The sequence below is a fragment of the Alnus glutinosa genome, chromosome 13, assembly GCF_958979055.1.
Source record: "Alnus glutinosa chromosome 13, dhAlnGlut1.1, whole genome shotgun sequence".
NCBI classification, from domain to species: Eukaryota; Viridiplantae; Streptophyta; class Magnoliopsida; order Fagales; family Betulaceae; genus Alnus; species Alnus glutinosa.
Window position 1 is genome coordinate 4,084,652 of NC_084898.1, and position 19,836 is coordinate 4,104,487.

Below are 19,836 nucleotides of genomic sequence, written 5' to 3' on the forward strand. Positions count from 1 at the left end.
ACATCATGCATACCACATTATATGCAACTACAAAACACTATTGAGCCATAATTTATTTATTTATTTATTTTTCAGCACTTTTGAGCTGTTCGCATTGGGCCAAAATCATTTTAAAAACTAGACTTTCTGACATATATGGGTTTCTCTTTTGGGAATCATGGCCCGTTAAGTTGCTACGTGTTTAATTTAGGCGCCAAATTCTCCACTGAAGCTTTTGGCCCAAAAAAAAAAAAAAAAAAAAAAAAAAAAAAAAAAGGAAACAAATGAAACAATATTCTTACAACAGCTACGTGACTCAAAATTCTCTGTTCTTGCTTTAGCCCCTAGATATTCTAAACAGATGGATACTGAGCATCAAGCTCTAGTTACAAATATTACAAGATACAAACAACAAAAGGCGGATTAGTACTAATTATCCCAGATAAATAGCTGCCTTTCTTCTAGGAGTTTACATTTCCATGGAGATCCTTATTGCCCTCCAAGCAAGGTTTTTGAGAACCAACTCCACTGCAACTCGGCAAGCTCACACTTCCTGGTTCATGTCCTGACACAGATTTTTCTGCTGAATCAAAATTGAATGAAATGTCGTTTTGGAAAGAGCTGGGAAACCCAAAATCTGGCAATGCCAAACTACTATCCCTCTGCGTCTGAGAGATATCAAGTTGTTCCTGGAAGCTTGCTTGAATTGCCAAATTATCTTCCACGGGTATTGCACCTGTAAGAGTTTTGAAGGCAAATTCTAGGCATGGATCCAACCAAGAATCCCCGAAAGGAAAGGAGAACTGTGGTTCTATCATTATTTCAGTTTGAGGCATTTGAGGTGGCTCTTTGGAAACAACTTGGGATTCAAGAGGCTTTTCGCTCTTGTTTGATGGCTCTCCAAGTACTGGAGTATTTATGTTAGTAGAGGCATGATGTGCTGCAGGCTCCATGTCTAGCCCAGCCTGAAGCTGCTGAGATGCTCCATCTGCCAAAACCACAGGTGGAGTGGCTTCACTTTCACGAGACTTTCCACTTGCATTTTGAAGAGCTCGTTCACTGGAAATCAAATTGGCCGCCATCTGGGGTTCAAATCCAGCAAGTCGTTTCGAAGACCGGGGCGGCACATTAAGCTCTTTTTTGTTCTTAGATTTCTTCAAGTTAACCTGAGTTCTTCTACTGCTGCTCTTTTTTATCCCAGTCTCAAGTGTATTCTCGTTTTGCGGGAGCTCAACAAGCCTGTTATTAGTAGGGTCCTCCAGTGGTAACGCACCCGTAAGAGTCTTGATTGCGAATTCTAGGCATGGATCTGACCAAGAATTTGCAAATGGAAAGTAGGGTTGTTGTTTTGGTTTCTCATCATCCATTGTTTCAGTTTCCAGCGTCTCCAGTTGCTCTTTGGAAGCAACTTGGTTTTCAATAGGCTTCCTGCTCTTCTCTGATGGCTCTCCATGTAATGGATTGTTTATGTCTTTAGAAGCATGATGTTCATTCACAGTTTCTTGTCCGTCCTTGGGCTGCTCAGTTGCTCCATTTGACAAACTATATGGAGCCAATTCCGCATCTGGACCAGCTCCACTTTCATTAAACTTCCTAGTTGAAACTTGAAAAGCTTGCTGACTGGAAACAGAGTTGACAACCTGCTCAGGTTCAAGCCCAGCAAGTCGTTTTGAAGATCGGCAAGGCAAGTTCAACTCTTTCGTCTTCTTGGATTTGTTTAAGTTAATCTGATTTTTCCGAGTCCTTGTTTCCTTCATATTCTCAAGGCCATTCTTCTCCTGCAGGATATCAACCGCAGGAGTTAAAACACGCTCATCATTGGCAGGGAGACTTTTTGGTCGACCTTTTCTCTTGAAGCCATCAGCTTTAGGCAATGTTGACCTCCCTGGATTGGAATTTTCCATGGTTTCAGCAGACTCCATAATTGTATCCCCCACTGAATGCTTGTCTATGACAATCTCAGCTGTGGGAGCAAAAGCAACCCTCTGTTCAGCAGATACTTTATTTGCTCGCCCTCTCCTTGAGCTCTTGGCTTCTGCCGATTCCAAGCTGTCCTTGTCAGAACTTCCCTTACCTGCAGTAAAAAGTTCGACACAGAAGAAATGCAGCTTATTAAATAATTTGGTTCATTATTGAACTCCTCTTAACTCCAATCAACTTTTAGTATAATTGATGTATCATGTTACGAGAAATGTTCATCATCTATGATCTCTCACCTGCAAAAAGACTCTGTCCAGCTGCTGGGTGATTTAATTTCTGCCTTTTAGCTGCAGTTGATGGCTATAAGACAGAAAGAAGGAAAAGAAAGAAAGCAAAACTATAAAATCAAAATCTTCCCCCGGAATAATGTCTAAACTGCCAAAAAAAAGAAAGGAAAAGTGTCCAATAAAATTAATATGATTTGCTAATATGGCCAGCCATATCCATGTGGTTATAGTTGCTGTATATGAGAATCAGGCTTAATCCGGGGGGATCTCGGTATTCAGAATATTAAAGAAACTATGGACAAAACTCTTGGTGTTTGTGGAGGTAGGTAAAAGGGAATGAATTAAATGAGAGTCACAGCCAACTGTTTACTCCATGGATGGGATAATTATATCATTTATCAGAGGTACAAAAGAGTTGAATAGTATAATGGAACAAAATAGAGAAAAGAAAGAGAGATAGTAAGGAAAAGAAAAGACGGCTTGTGAGAAAGTGAGACACAAACATCAGGGCAGGGTTCTCCTCCTCGTAATGTATTATTTATATTAGCATCTCCAAGGGCAAGTGCATAAATGCCCTCTCATAAAATAACATAAACATAAACATAAAACATATAATAAATGTAGTTCAACAACACTCCCCCTCTAGCTGGGACAAAGATATCTTGCATGCTCAATTTGCTTAAAATTGTGTGAAAGACATTCAAAACTTTAGTTAATGGTTGCTTTATTATCACAATACAGTCTCATGGAATCTTTAGTCAAACCCCAGTTCTTTCAACAATATTTTATACCATAATATTTCACACACTACATGGGTCATGGCTTTGATTTTTGCATCCGCACTGCACTTAGCAACCACTGACTGCTTTTTACTACGCTAACCAAATTATCTCCCACAAAAGTGTGATATCTTGAAGTGGACAATCGATCCATAACCTATCCAGCCCAATCTAAATCTATGTAAGCTTCTATCATCAAGTGATGTTGTTGAGAAAAACAACAAACCTTTACCAGGTGAGGATTTTAAGCAGTAAAGGATAGTTAGACTACCTCTAGATAAGGCTCTTGTAGGTGAGGATTTTAAGCAGTAAAGGATAGTTAGACTACCTCTAGATAAGGCTCTTGTAGGTGAGGATTTTAAGCAGTAAAGGATAGTTAGCCTACCTCTAGATAAGGCTCTTGTGGCGAATGCATAAACTAACTCACCATACTAACTGCATATGCAATATTTGGACATGTATGAGCCAAATAAATCAACTTGCCAACCAATTTGCCGATATCTGCCATTTTCCACTAGAGTACTCTTCCTGCTTACACCCAACTGAATATTCGGCTGTACCGGATTATCAACAGCTTTACACCCGAGCTTCAAGAGCATATTCTCATTGAGAAACAAATAGGCTATGTCTGGACCTTGTCACCTCAATAGCTAAATAGCTAGAAAATAGGGTTAATACCCCCCCTCCCCCCTCCTTAAATGACCACTCATTTTCACATAGCCCCATGAACTACCACTTGTCACACTTAACCATCTTAAATTACCATTTCTTGGCAAAAAAAAACCCTCCACTAGTAAAGATCGTTAAATCAGACAGACTATACATCTTTTAGATGTAAAAGGACGAAAATAAAAAATTAGAAAACATTTAGTTCCATTTCTTTCTCTCTGTTTTCTCAGCAACCAAACAGAAAATTAGGAAACAAAGCTTACCGAAAGAACAAAAAGAAGAAAAAAAATATCAATATATCGAATTGCAACAAAAAACAGAGAATCAATATTTACATACAAAATCAACATTGACATAATACTAGGAATCAAGCTGAGTACATACTCTCAGTTTTATCTTTACAGAGGTTAGACTAATGCTCAGTTTGGTTGCTTGGAAACAAAACGGATTTTAGTAAGAATCAAAGTTTTTCCTTTTCTATTCCTGCGGTTTCTTAGTAAATAAACAGAGCAAAGAATCAAAGTAAAAGATCACTTAGCACGGCTTTTCTGTCTGAAATACTTTATGCGAGATGACAATACTGAATCTTACATCATCAGCTCTGAAGCACAACACTCTAAAACCATAAGCTAAAGTAACTCTCTCTCTCTCTCTCTCCCCCCATTCATCCAAACCACCCACAACAACCCAACCCCAACTTCTGACACAGAGCACCAAACCCATGGCAACTTCATAGGTCAACCTAAACAATATGCATTAACACAAACAAAAACTAATTTAGAATAAACTCTGATTTGTGCCAAAGGAAACAAAAAGTGAAAAACCAAGATCACGGACGTTTCTCATCACGTTAAGCTTTCTCTCTCAGATCTGTATATGTTGTGAAAATGGGTTTACAATGATTGATTGTGTGTATTGAATGTATTGATTTCTCATCCTACCTTCTTTTTTAGATGCGGTTCAACCTCGTCTCGCCAAGTGGTTCGGGGTGGCTCAACCACCCTCAAGGTGACTTTTTTTGTTCTTTTCTTTTGGCGGCTTTTTTCCTTCTTTTTCTTTTTTACTTTTTAACTTGAAGGGTATTTAAGTAAATTTAGTTTTTAAACCTAGGGTATTTTCATCATTTCACATCATTTTAACGATTTTGACTAACAATGGAGTTTTTTGTAAGAAAATGGTAGTTCAAGAAGGTTGAGTGTGATAGGTGGTAGTTCATTGGGCAATGTGTAAATGAGTGGTAGTTTTTTTTTTTTTTTTTGGGGGGGGGGGGGGGGGGGGGGGTAAGTAACCCTAAAAAAATTTCATAATGCCCAAGTCTTTTATTTCAAACTCATTGGCAAGATAATTTTTTAATCATTGTATCTCCTCAACATTATTTCTTGTCAATACAATATCATCTGCATAAACAATAACAGCAGATACCTTTCCTTGAGAAGAATTCTTTATGAAAAGTGTATGATCAACTTGAATTTGTTTATAACCACATCTTTGCAGAGCGCGGAAAAGCCTCTCAAACTATGCCCTAAGAGATTGTTTCAGTCCATACAATGCCTTCTTCAGCTTGCACACTTTACCACTGGTTGAGGAAACTCAAGACCTAGAGGAACTTCCATATATACTTCTTCCAAGTCTCCATGAAGAAATGCGCTTTTCACATCGAATTGGTGAAGTGGCCAATCTAAATTTGCTGCCAATGAGTGTATGATTCAAATAGAGTTCATATTTGTTACTAGGGCAAATGTCTCCTCATAGTCTAGCCCATAGGTTTGTGTAAAACATTTTGAACCAATCTAGCCTTGTATCTTTCTACAGAACCATTTGCCTCCTGTTTAACTGTAAACACTCATTTGCATCGAACCACCTTTTTTGTAATATGCAATTCAACGAGATCCAATGTGTTATTTTTGTGAAGGGCTCTCATATCTTCCTGCATTGCTTCCCTTCACTTTGGGTCACTACGTATTTCTTGCAAATTTTGAGAACTGGACACAGAAAGACAATTTGGACACAAAGAAATGCCTAACAGGGCGAAATATGCTGATAGGAAACAAAGTTAGATATGGATGTTGAGTACACGATCTAACTTCTTTAGGTTGTGCAATAAATAGATCTATATCATTAACAACAAATATTGAAGATTTTAAATTTGAGATAGAAGTAGAATTATGTTGATCAGAGTTTGATGTTTGGCAAGGAGCAAAGGAAATGGTCTTACTCTTCTGGCGTCTAAAGTAAACTATTAACTCCTCCACTAGTGGCTACATGGCTCATCAGTCGGTGACGATTCATCCGTAGGACATTGATTTTTATGTTCCGGCAAAGTAGCAAGAATAGGTAAAAGACTAAAGGAGGGAAATTTCTCTGGAAACTTGTCTTCACTCTGACTTTGACTCTCTCCCTGAAGAGAAGTTTGGGTTGAGGGAAAATAAGATTGTGATTCAAAGAAAATCACATCCATTGACACAAAATGCTCTTGTGACAGGGGATGATAAAACTTGTACACCTTTCTGAGTGGGTGGATAACATAAGACACATTTGAGGACTCGAGGATCCAACTTACTCCAGGCTGGAGCATAGAGGTGGACAAAACAAACATGTGCAAACACCTGAGTAGGAACAACAAATTGGGAAGAAAATAATGGTGGGGACAACACTTCGAGAAGTGTTTTAAAATCTAAGACACGAGATGCCTCCGATTGATTAGATAAGCAATGGTTAGTAATGCATCACCCTAATAAGATTTTGGAACATGCAATGAAAACATTAAGGTCTGGATTACCTTCAAAAGCGGCCGATTTTTCCACTCAACAAATCCGTTTTGTTAGGAAGTATCGACACAAGTGGTTTGATGGATGATGTCATATTCACGAAAATATGTACAAAGGTTACTAGAAAAATATTCACCCCCATCCCCATTATCAGAATGAACAGTTTTTATAGAGGTATTAAATTTTGTCTTAATCATTTTGTGAAACATCTGGAAAACTGATAGCATATGACATTTGTCCTTTGATAGGTCCAAGTGGTCCTAGAATAATCATCAATAAACAAAACGAACCAACGATAACTAGATTTAGAAACAACCCGAGAGGCCCCAAACTAATATGAATGAGAACAGAAGGCTCGAAACTTTTATTAGTACTAGGAGAAAAAGACACTTGATGGTGTTTGGCCAGCTCACAGACTTCACACTGAAACTTAGAAACATTATTATACAAAAATAAAAGAAACATGCATTGCAACAAGAAAAGAGAAGGATGCCTCGGTCGCTGATGTTAGAGCCAGATTTTTGCTATAGAGTCATCTAACCATATCGTGTGACAGCACTCCGGGTGGTCGCTCCCGGAGTGCTGTCGTGTGGAAGATGGTCCCTTGTTACCTTATGTGGTGCTTATAGAGGGAACGCAATGATAGGCAGTTTGAGGACAAAGAAAGAACCATTGAGGATCTCATTTCCTTTTTCTTTCATTTTTTGTACTCTTGGTCGGCTGCGTTCCTCGCACCTTTAACGTTTAGTTTTAATGATTTCCTTGTATTGTTTTCTACTTCCTCTTAGATGCCTTTCTTGTATACTTCCTGTGTACTTGATTGCGCTTTGCGCTTTGCGCTTTTTAATGATATTTCTCTTACTTATCAAAAAAAAAAAAAAAAAAAGAATCCAGATAGTAAAAACCATCCCTCAAGCTACCACTGCTAGTCATCTTCTCAATGACTAAGTCCTTAAAAAAATAGTAATGAGAATGAAATATGACTCTACAATTCAAATCAAGGGTAATACGTGCAATAGACAATAGATTAGTGGCAAAGTTAGGTGATATAAAGAACAGATGATAAGGACATAGAAGGTGTTATAGAAATGGAACTTTAACCGGACAAAGGTCATAGAGAACCATAAGTATTCTAACTTTTTCCTATCGAAACAGAGGTTATAAGTGGAAAATAAAGAAGATAAAATGGTCATATGATCGGAGGCCCTCGAATCAATGATCCAAGGGTCGTTAGATTTAGTGGAGGATGCATTCAAAGAAGAGTAGAAATAACCTGTATGACCAAACAAGGATGCAGTAGTGGATTGTTCATGTTGAGCCTTATGTTGACGAAGTGTGTCTACCTCTTCCTTTCTCAATGCATTAGCGTCTAAGGTAGGACTAGGAGCAGGTGTGGAAAGTGTCCCCTTTACCATATAAATGTGATTAGCACGAGACTGAGTTACACCTCCTCAAAGACCCCCTCTACCTCTTGTGGGACGACCATGAAGTCTCCAACAAGATTCCTAGTACGTCTTGTCTTGTTACAGTGATAACAAAATAGCTTGTCTTTGTTGTCTAAGGTGGTATTTGTCACCTTCCCCATCACGACTCTCATAATCTCCTTTATTGGTACATTGAGATGCAGTGACTAAGGCAGATTGTTCCTGTGAAGCGGAATGGAGCATAGTACTACGACTCTCCTCATTTTGGACATATGCAAATATCTCCCTTCAAGAAGGATGAGGATCATTTCTCATAATCTGAACCCGAACTATATCGTATTCTTAATTCAAACCCGCAAGGAAATCATAGATACAACCCTCTTCTACCATTCTCTAGAATTTAATGCATATGTTGCACACTCAGTTTGGAATGATCCAACTCCTACCACAAACCACAAACCACAAACTTATGAAAATACGTAGCTACAGACCACTCACCTTGGGTTGTTCCATTAATCCGACGTTTCAGTTCATATATATGTGTTGCATTATACATTTTGGAATAGGTTCGAGCTTCTACATCCCAAATTTCCTTTGCAGTCCGAAGAAATAAATATCCTTCACTAAGCTACGGTTGCATAAAGTGCAATAGCTAAGACATAATAATGAAATTTCCTGCTTCCCATTTATCATAAGTAGGACCATCAAAAGGTTGTTCAATGATCTTACCATTTGAATATCCCTTTTTTCCTTTACCCTTAACATAAGAGTGTTGACGGTGACCAAGCAAGGCAGTTGAGCCCATCCAATTTTACTATTGTGATATTAAGAGTTGGATTGTCATTAGAGGAGGTTATCTGAGGTAAGCCATCTAAACCAACCAAATAGCTCCATAATACAACAAATATGCTCACCAACGAATAAGAGAACTAACCTGAACAAATCATATAGAAGAATAAATTTTCTAGCTACCCATGATGCTCAACAAGTCATATTGAAAGAACAGGTTATCTCTTAATCACCCAAAATGACTTGTCGTTTAGGCCAACTTACCTATTGTTTTCCCCTTGGCAATACAACCTGCCGTTTGATGCATTTAAATGGTCTATCGTTTTTCCCCAAGGTGAAGAATGACCTGTCATTTAGTCAGATTTTTTTCTCACTGCCATTCTGATCGCCGAAAACACCATCGCCGCCGGGAAACCAGGGGCATGTTTGTTAAAGTTTTTGAAAACACTTTTCTGTTTTCAAAACAAAAACACTTTTCTCAAACATTTAACAAACGATTCACTTTTCAAAACACAACACAAAAATATTTAAGAAACAAAAAAAAAAAAAAAAAAAAAAACACAACAGACTTCTAACAAAACTTTTCAGACATTCTTATATGAAAATTTTGAGAAAACATGTACTTAATTTGTAGGAGTAGAGGCTGAATTATTACTTTAAAAATAGGAAGGTGGCCTCACAGCAACCACCAATGGAGGAGCGGGTGGCCGTGCAGCCACCCCATTAGGTCTGAGGTGGCCACATGGCCACCCAAACGGGGCAGAGGTGGCTCACTGGCTGCACAGCCACCCCCTCCTTTCGGGTGGCCGCACAGTCTCCTTTATATATTTTTTTATTTTATTTTTTTTATTTTTTTTATAAATAAGAAGTCAGGCTCCACACTTGGAAAAATAAGCATGTTTAGGTATCTTCGAAAACACAAAAAAATTTAGAAAAGTTCACCAAACAATTCTCTTCTGTGGCACCCACAAAAAATTACTTTTCAAATGTGAACTCTACTGAAAACACTTCTCAATTTTTTTGTTATATCAAAAGCTTTTTCAAATAAAAAAACAAAATAAAAAATTTTCAAAACGTTCAACAAACAAAGCCCACCCAGGACTTCTTAAAAAAAAAAAAACAAAGAAAAGAACAACCCAGACCAAGCCAATGTGCTTTTGAACTCTGCCCTACTGCCTATGCTGGCCTCAACATCCATACGGCTGACATCAGCAGCCATACGACACAAAAAAATAAATAAATAATTTTTTTTTTGGGGGGGGGGGGGGGGGGGGGGGTGTTTAGAATTCGGTTGCTCTGATGCCATGTTGAATAGTATAATGGGAAAAGAGAGAGAGAGAGAGAGTAGGGAAAAGAAAAGAAGGGTTGTGTGAGATTGTGACCCAAAATTTCGGGTTTTCCTCCTGGTAATGTCTTATTTATATAGTACCTCATGGTGCAAGTACATAAATCTCCTCTCATAAAATAATAACATAAAAAATAAATGTAGTTCAACAGCAAAAGTTGACATACTTGAAATTGAACCTGTGACAGTATCAAAGAATGAAATCTAAAAGCACAAGCCAAACTAAATGTAACAAAGAAAGAAATAAAGACTAGTTTTAAGCAAGATGAATGGAGGGGTTTTTCTAATAAATAATAGGTGAAATTGGAAAAATGATAATGCCTATAGTTTTCTCACACCCTTAAAGGTATAAATAAAAGAAGTTGTTATTCTTTTTGGGACAGAGAGCTTGCTAATCAGTGATTTTCATTTTCTTTTAATGAATGCCCATCAATGAAAATTAGTATGTTGTCTAATGCAATGTGAGATTTTTCATTCAAAGTTAACTGAAAATACTAGGGATTGCAAGGTGTTATATCACAAGTTTAAGAAATTTCATACAAAATTAACTGAAAATAGGGAAACCATTGCATAAAAAAGATAAATGGCATGACTGGTATCATGAACACATTACTTATAGGACTATAAACGAGCCGAGCCAAGTTGAGTAATAAGGTGTTCAAGCTTCATTCATTTACTTTGGTATCAAACTCAAGTTGAACTCAAGCTCAAGTCAGATCTCATTGTTATGTTCAAGTTTGGTTTGTTAATTTCTTGAATGAGCTCAAACTTGCTCACAATCTCTGTTGACTTTGTAATGTAAATTAACTTAATTAACTTTTCAATTAAAAAACCTATATTTCTGCCTTTTTGTCAGTTCATATTAGACACCAAATTATATTTTGAAATAGGAACAAAAAAGTTTTATAAAATGTGAAATGCAAATGCATTTTTTTTTTTTTTGACAAATTTGCCTTTAAGTTGCACAACTTAATTATGGAAAATATTATCTTTAGTGTTAGTTGAGCTTGAGCTTACTTCATTTAGTTACTGAACAAGCTCATCTTAACAACCCGAGCTTGAGCTATTCACAAGCCGCTTAATTTGTTTTACATCCTAATCATTTGCTACTGTTATAGGAACTATTTGAACCAACAATATCAAGTATATTCTTTCTATTCCCAAGTACAAAACATGTTTTTTTTTTAAAAAAAAAAAGTAATTAAATGCATATCAAAGAGCACAAAGAGGCGCAACCCTAGTACACAGGAAGTATACAAGATAACGCCTACGTACAAGAAAATCATTAAAACTAATCACTAAATGAGCTAAAAACGCAGCTGAAGTCGATAGAAAATTGACATTCTATCCAATGTTATAGTGGGGTATGTTCTATCCTTAGATATCAGCAACACAGGTGCAGACTTACTGAGATTTCACCGTTAATCCACTCTTCATTGTTGATGCAGCTTTCCTTTGGTTTAAATGCATTTCTACTAATCTCTCCGGTTTCTAGATAGCGGAAAACATCCTTTTTGGAGCGGAACTTATATCCACTTCTTGGATCCGTGTAATACTGTATCAAGTAGGTACCAATCAAAATTCATATATAGTGTTGGAATTTGGAAAACTTTAGTACAAAAGTCATTAGAATAAATTGCACCTAGTTGACAGTGCTGTCACTCTAGACAGGATGCACAATTGGAATAGATACATATTCGCCTCAATGTGTGTGCATGTGTGTGGAAGGAAGAGAGAGGGGCAGGGGGAAGAAATGCCTGCAACTGGACCAAACATGGGCATACAAGATTCCATACCGGGTCCCTTCTAATTCCAATTGAATTCTTTCTAATCTTGATTTCCTTTATCCACCCTGCTGGTAAATCTTCCACCGTACACTTCTCAACTACAACCTAGAAAATACTTGAATTATTAGAGATGCATATCAGATTAACTAAAGGTACTAACATAAATTCACATGTATCCAAAACAAAATGATACCATAACTTCAGTATGAGATATAATTCCTTGCCAACTTTTCACACAAATAAAAACACAACTATCCTATGTGGCAGAGAATCATAGGATAGTTGTGATTTCCTTTTTTTTTCAAAGAGTCTACGATTCCCTGCCACATTGGATGGTTGTATTTTTAGTTGTGTGAAAACTTGGCAGGGAATCATATCTCCTTCAGTATATTATGGAACAAATGTTCCTAGCTAATGGTGCATTAATGATTGTTGTCTTTTTGTCTGGACATGCAACAGTGCTTTTTAGTCTTGAGACACTGGACCACCTCTGGTTCAGATCTAGTAAATGGATTACCTTGGGAAATGAAAGGCTGCAAAAGAATATATTGGGAAATGTTTTGCATCTAAAATCAAAATTCAATCACCAATTTTCAAATTTTGCAAAGCATCCACCATTTACTTCCTTTTGTTATTTCTAACATATTTTTCTAGTTAGTTTCTCTTACTGTAACTTCATACAAATTGAAGAAATAGAGTGCACAATGAAAGAAAAGGTAATGCAATGGACAATAAAATATAAAGCAAAATAAATAAAGACAAAGAATTAAGTGGTTCGGTCTATGACCTACGTCTACAGGATAAAGCCTAAAGGGCTACATTTTACTCTTATTTCTTTGGTAAGATTTACAATACAAAAGGATCCTTGTTATGGTCCTCCATAACGGGGGATGATTGGTGTATAATTTGGATGGGAAAGTGCGTAGGATAGTAGGGTATTCGAGGTACCCTGGGCCTCCTAAAGTTAGGATTATTCGAGAAACCCTAAAAAACTCCTAATCAATTACAAAAGCTGAATTATAATAATTTTCTTCTTGATTATTCATTCTTCAATACCCTATTTATAGGGTTACAAACCTGGAATTATGGAACGATAATTAAATAAATATTACAAACCCTAAATAATAAATATTAATTCTAAAGGGAGACAAATCCCTTATTTTCCTATTAGAGATATTGCTTTATGAGCAATACTCCTTATTTACCTAATAATAATAATAATCTACGACTCTTACTTTATTTAAAAACCTAACCTAATTATTCTCTTAAAGAGAGACATAAATATATTTCCTATAATACCATTATCACATACTCGAGGTACATAACACTCCTACCCTCTTCAAATGGACCTTGTCCTCAACGTCCGAATTATTGCTCCAATAGCTGCTGCGGACGTGGCGGTAACATTGGGGAAAAAAAAAAAAAATGGAATAACATCCAAGTGCCACGTGACCCCTTTTCAACCATAGATTCCTTATTTCTCTCAGCAGCAATCTTAAATATAGGGACAGATTAGGCAAAAAATTGCCCCCTGATTTCACGCTGCCCTTCGTTCCACAAAACCTCGTCCCTTCTTTGGCAAAAATTTCTTGCAATTCTCCTCCAGCCATACGTCCCGGGCTTGCTTCTCTTCCAGCAAAAAATCCGAAAATCTCGGACTCGATCTTCGTTCTTTCTCCGCAAGGCAAGCTCGAACGGCCTCCTCTGTCCATGAAGCTGGAAATTGCTCGTCTGTCCCTAGTTCGCCGAAAGAACTCTGTTTTGGATGGCAAGGTCTGGGCTGCCGTTCTTCATGCCGGAATCTCTGTCCTTCGCGTCATCACCATCTGGGGGGTGTCTGGGTGGCCGCCGGTAACCGAAAAAATAGCCCGGTGAAGAAGCTCGCTCCGTCGGACCTCCCTCCATTGTTCCAGCTTCTGGGTCTTGCCGCTGGCCAGGGAACGGTGATCTGAGCCACGGCCCGGTCTGCTCCCCGAGCCTCTTCCTTGCTGAACGCCGAATTGCCGGCACCTTGAAGCCCTGGACGTTGTCCCGCCGCACCTGCTTCTTCTTCTTTGGTCCTCTTTTGCCCAGGCCCAACCCGTTCACGCTGAACTTAGACACTACAAGGGGCTTTCTTCTCGCCAGGAAATGTCTTGTTTTGAACCTTGCCCGTTTCCTTCTTCTGGACCAATCAGTGTGAAAGGGGTAGGGTTTCAACTGTGGGGCTGGTTTTTTTGGTTTGGTCCTTTTGGTTTATGGTTGACAGTGAGTAGTCTTGAGGTATGGGTGATGCGGGGTTGATGAACTCGTGGAGAAGGTGGCTGGGCTTTGAGGTTTCGGGGATTGACTTGTTGGTTGGTGAACTTGGTAGAATTTTTGGAGGTGATGGTGGGGGCTGAGCTTCCGGTGTTGGCCAAGAGGTATCGTTTTTCTGGGCTTTGGCTGGAATTTTGGGTAGGGATAGTGTTTGTGCCGATGGGTTGTTAGGTGGTGGTGTTTGTGGAGATGGTGGGGGTTGGTCTTTCTTTTGAATGGTGATGGTTTCTAGGTCTTTGCTTGGTGGTGGGGTTGGTGTTTCTTTGGTGGGTTGCAGTTCGGGTAGATTTTCTAAGGGTGATGGTGAAGTTTCTTTTGTGGGTTGTTCTTCCGTACGGATGACTTCTGGGCAAGATGGGTCTTCTACATGGGATGGCTGAAGCTTGATGCCACAGGCAGCCAAAAACTCCTCCATTCTTTTGACCATCCGTTCCATCCGATCTGCGAGCGCCTTCATATCCTTCTCTGCCATGTCGAAACAAGGCTCTGATACCAAGTTGTCATGGTCCTCCGTAACGGGGGATGATTGTGTATAATTTGGATGGAGAAGTGCGTAGGATAGTAGGGTATTCGAGGTACCCTGGGCCTCCTAAAGTTAGGATTATTCGAGAAACCCTAAAAAACTCCTAATCAATTACAAGAGCTGAATTATAATAATTTTCTTCTTGATTATTCATTCTTCAATACCCTATTTATAGGGTTACAAAGCTGGAATTACGGAACGATAATTAAATAAATATTACAAACCCTAAATAATAAATATTAATTCTAAAGGGAGACAAATCCCTTATTTTCCTATTAGAGATATTGCTTTATGAGCAATACTCCTTATTTACCTAATAATAATAATAATCTACGACTCTTACTTTATTTAAAACCTAACCTAATTATTCTCTTAAAGAGAGACATAAATATACTTCCTATAATACCATTATCACATACTCGAGGTACGTAACAATCCTATTTGTAGGAGAATTAAGGTAGATGAGAATAATACAAATAGACTTCAATTACAACTAGGTAATAGTCTTCAACTGTAACTAAGTCACAGTCTTCAACTGTAACTAGGTAATAAACTTCAACTGTAGATAGGTGATAGTCTTCAATTGTAGCTTAGATTCTAGAACTCTATAACACACAATATGTGTGATGAGAGTTTGTCTAAGTCAAAGGTGATCATTCAGAGAAATGAGAGAAGCGTTGTAGTAAGATCTCCCCTGCATAAAATTCCTTGCAGTAATAAGGAGTTAGAGCAGGTTTAGCAGAAACATTATTTATTTTATCGACAAGCTGGACTTTCAGACTAATGATCTGATATTGGACTAAGTAATAACAATTAAGAAGTTTTGCACTTATTTCACGATGAGAGAGAAAAATATTCTAGATAACATGAGGGGAAATCAAATCGGTGGTTTTTAGGATGAAGAGGGCAAACAGATTGTGGACAACTTTCCAAATCAGCTATAAACACGGACCAGGGTTCAGTGGCAAGACATCAATAGGAAAATATAAATATAACCTCAATGAAGTAGATATTTTCTGGAGTCAAGGATCATATTTGTCATTACAAAGTAGTCAAACTAAGCAGAAATAATATGGTGGTGCTCACAAAAAGTGCAATGTTATTTCCTGTAAAAGAAAGAACAACTACAGTGGAAGCTCACATGAAAGCCGTATTTGCTCTTGCTGAGAACTTTAGTGGTTTGAAGTTTAAGTGGTTTGGTTGGCAATTTTCTTTGGTTGCTGCTGCCTAGCTTGTTTTCTGAGATCCTTAAAACATTGTTACAGAGTTGCCTCATACATTTTTGCATGTTATACTTTTTATTCTTTATGTCTCTCGTTAATTAAATATTTTTGTATTCACAAATGTTCTCATATAACCCTATTATTTATTATTAAAGACGAACCTGCTTTATAAGGCACAGAAAAAAAAAAAAAATCCAAATTTGACAAAACATTGTTACTGATACATGTTCTATAGCAGAGAGAGAGAGAGAGAGAGAGAGAGAGAGAGAGAGAGAGAGAGAGAGAGAAAGAAAGAACCACAATATCCGGTAGATAAAATTACAAACAAAAAAGAAAAAAAGTATAGAAAGATTGCACGAGAAAATTTACGGGAATGAACTTTGCTCACCAAAGGCAGACCAATATCTGGTTTTTTCTTTATGGGTGTCCTACTACCCAGCTTTACAGTTTTGAGATATTGAAACACCTGTGGCTTGGAATAGAATTTACATCCGGTCAAAGGATCAAGGTAACACTGCAACAAGAAAGCAATCACATGAAAAAATTAATGACCAACATTTCCAAAGAACTTCATCACAAGGTTGGGTGCTATGTAGATGACCTCATTCTACAAATTGAGCAAGGCTGGCCCAGCCATAGCAGACTCTAGTAGTCTAGTTGCCAAAGTACAGTAGAAAGAATCCTAAACTTTTCTTTTCTTTTCTTTTTTGGATAAGTAGAAAGAATCCTAAACTTTCTTAATATATATATTTGTTTTCACAAAATATAGTACTTTCATATCATCAAATGGACCAAGTTTCCTTTGATAAAAAAATAAAATAAAATGCCTATAATTAATAATGAACTAATAAAGTTGGTTTGAAGAATTTTATTTAAGGAAAGAAATGGGATTGAACAGACCAGTGTTAAGGGGTAACAATCGCTAGAAATTTACCATACCAACAAATACAAATCTTGACAGGAGATTAGATTAAGGTTCAGCATTAAAGAGTATGGAATCACATTACACTCAAGTATGTAGCTTTTTCGGTAATAGTACATTAAAAAAATTTATCTTAAAAATCAATCTGGATGTTGTTTAGCATGTAGCATCCATCAAAACTACTAGAAGATATTGCCAAAACTCTGATCTAATCGTATCTTCATCAATTTTGTATATCATACAATCATTTTTATTTTTATTTTGGAAAGTACATATCATACAATCATGCTATATCTAATTCGTAGGACTAAATAATATTGCAGGAAATACAAGGTATAAAATGTTAAAAGTCTCCAATTAAGTGTTTGAACAGGAGAAGAAAATAAAATTTGACTGAAAGACTAATCTCAGCATCATCTTTCAAAGTTATCTTCTTGAGTCTATACAGACCAATATGCAGAATAAGCAAATAAATGAAATTTGACTAAAAAATGAATATACCACATAACTGCTACCAATAAAAATAGATATCAATTAATTACCATAAATGTAAAAATGGAACATTTGCATTCCTGATGCATGTGCAGACAGGTGTGTGATATGCCAACTATCTACTTTGAATTTATGGCTAATTCGTGATTAGTAGGCTATAGAAATTCCTCATTTCAACCAACTATAAAGGTAATACAAGGAAAAAAAAAATCAACCACTACTGATGCATTAGAAAACCAAAAATAGTAGACATAAAACAACAAAGCTCCCTGACATTGCATCTGTCATGCCAGTCATGCACTCTGGAGTAACAGCAAGATCAGGAGTATTAACAAACCTGTAACTCCTCACAGAACCAGCATAAACGCGGAAGATGGGTGGGGGGGGTGTTGGAATTATAAAATGGTAGAAGTCCATGCAATACAAATGAAAAAACTTCACTTAATAAATGTACATCATACCTTGTACTTTGCTCCAATTTTTGGCCCACTGTTCCGGGTTCTCACCTCCACATTCCAACCTTTAGGTAACCATTCAGGATGTTCATTTGTTTTTACTACAAGCTGTCAAGATCAAACAATTATCGAATAGAAGAAGAAAGCAAATGGTGTAAGTAAAAGGCCAAAGAAGAGTAGGTTGTTCAAACTCCATACTTACTGGCTTAGAATTTTTTCTAGAGTGCCTTTTGGGGTTTCCATTAGTTGGTTGAGGCTTTCTACCTTTACTGCTACTAACTTTTGTATGGTGGATAACTTCATCCTTGGAGAAGAACTTCTTCCCAGTTTCCAAATTTGTGTAAAACTACAAAATCAGAAAAAGAAAAAAATATATATCATAAGAATCATAGCAGCTCCATGACCAGATAATTGGTTCTAGTGTTCTTCATTTCAATTTGAAACTTTCTTGGTCTTTTCCTAATTTTCCTTCCTTTCTCGTTTCAGCAAATGAAAAGAGCTTATAGGTCATAAACATAACTAAAGGCTAAATGAAAACAAAACCAAAAGTGGTTTCATCACATGTGGATCAATCAAACAGATATACAACTACCATGTAGTAAAACATAGTAAGTCACACAACTATAACTCTAAATACTAGCGTAGAGCCATTATTTGTCCGTGATAGTCCTATAAGATCTTGTCTGTCAGGGGGGTCTTCATGAAAAGAAGTCCACAATTTTTTTTGTTCTGGTAGCCAAACATGAAGTAGACCCAAGGAAATAGCCGTTTAAAATCTTTGAATAACCACAACAGAAAGAAAAATCAAGTAACATGTAAAGCAAGATTCCATGATCACCAGGTCGCCCCTATTAAAATTATGTATGAGTGTGCACGTCTCAGTTTTCCCTGCCATGCTCTCATGATTGACAGGAGAAGGTGATAAGGATTCCCAAGAAGCCAAAAGTCCGTACAGCAAAAAAACCTTCCGTCGTCAAATCGCTTCACAATTACAAACTCATAACAATACGTGCGTCTCATGCAAGTGAACGACCAGACTAGGATCATTATTGTATTTAAGCCAAACCACAAATTAAGAAATAGCACTAGCCCCTCAACTCTAAAACTGCAAACCTAATTGAGACGAAATCAAACATCTTTGTTGTTTGTACATAGTGCAATAAGCTGCATGCAATCCCTTTTCTTCCACCATGCGAAAGTTTTTCAAACACCCACCAAAAAAACAACAACATTGAGCACCATTGCAGCTAACCTATACAAATTGCATGAGCTAAACAAAGCACCAAGGTCCACACCACAATACAAAAATAACAGTAGGCCCATCAAAGAGAAGCAATCATGCACACATATTTGATCATAGAGCTCGACCATTCAGCTATTAATATCGTCGTGATTAAATTCATCTGTAAAATACAGCTGCAAAAGGTACGAATTTTGAACGATTAAGCACCAAAACCCCTAAATTATAACAAAAATTGCAAAAATTAAGCTGAAATGTTAGAAATTACCCTGATTTTGCGACCGGTTTTCTGCACTTTGAATTGGACGATCCAGCCGGAGGGGAGCCAGTCCGGCGAGTTCCAGGCCACCATGTCGCCGGAATCCAAGCTCTCCGACGATAAGATGCCTGAACGTGACGCTTCTCCGGCGATCCTCACTCTCTCTCTCTCTGCCAGCTTTGGGCTTTTGCTGAGTGAAACTGTGAGAGAGGAATGCAAAATGTGAGTGAAATTAACCCTGATCCTTCTATTACAAACACGTGGCATCAGACTCATTTCATTCAATTAACAGATGCATTACTTAATTAATGCATCTGTTAATTGAATGAAATGAGTCTGATGCCACGTGTGGATCTGTTAATTGAATGAAATGAGTCGGATGCCCCGTGTTTGTAATAGAAGGATCGGGGTTTAGAAGATTCTCTTTGAGTAGTTAGGTGCGTTGACAAGTGTGCTGTCCGACTCAACCGAGTTATCTCAAAAAGTTTTGAGTGCAGTTTTAATAATTTTTTTACATATATTTTTAATACAGTATATAAAATTTTTTATAATATAATATATAAAATTCTTACTACATTTTTAATTAAGCATGTGGTTAAAATTTAATCACATGCTCTAACTAAATATACATATATGATAACTTAATAAATTAAATTAAAAGATTTTTTTCAATTTAT

The 19,836-nt window shown here is 37.2% G+C and overlaps 1 protein-coding gene across 1 annotated transcript; it reads right to left on the reverse strand.

Moving 5' to 3' along the window:
• Nucleotides 1–291: 291 nt before the first annotated feature.
• On the reverse strand, nucleotides 292–19,403 carry LOC133853781 (methyl-CpG-binding domain-containing protein 13). The gene is made up of 8 exons (XM_062289808.1): nucleotides 19,169–19,403; nucleotides 17,863–18,006; nucleotides 17,667–17,768; nucleotides 16,180–16,305; nucleotides 11,757–11,852; nucleotides 11,369–11,515; nucleotides 2,196–2,259; nucleotides 292–2,053 (listed from the first exon to the last, which is right to left on the reverse strand). Exons 1-8 carry the CDS (start codon nucleotides 19,250–19,252, stop codon nucleotides 441–443), a joined length of 2,376 nt encoding a protein of 791 aa, XP_062145792.1. The 5' UTR covers nucleotides 19,253–19,403; the 3' UTR covers nucleotides 292–440.
• Nucleotides 19,404–19,836: the final 433 nt, after the last annotated feature.

Excerpts from the sequence above, each read along its gene's own strand:
- LOC133853781 (XM_062289808.1), bottom strand. The coding sequence starts at position 19,252 with ATGGTGGCCTGGAACTCGCCGGACTGGCTCCCCTCCGGCTGGATCGTC. Across the intron at positions 11,516-11,756 it reads TTGGAATTAGAAGGGACCCG|TATTACACGGATCCAAGAAG; the intron begins GTATGGAATCTT and ends TACTTGATACAG. Across the intron at positions 2,054-2,195 it reads TGGACAGAGTCTTTTTGCAG|GTAAGGGAAGTTCTGACAAG; the intron begins GTGAGAGATCAT and ends TTTTTACTGCAG.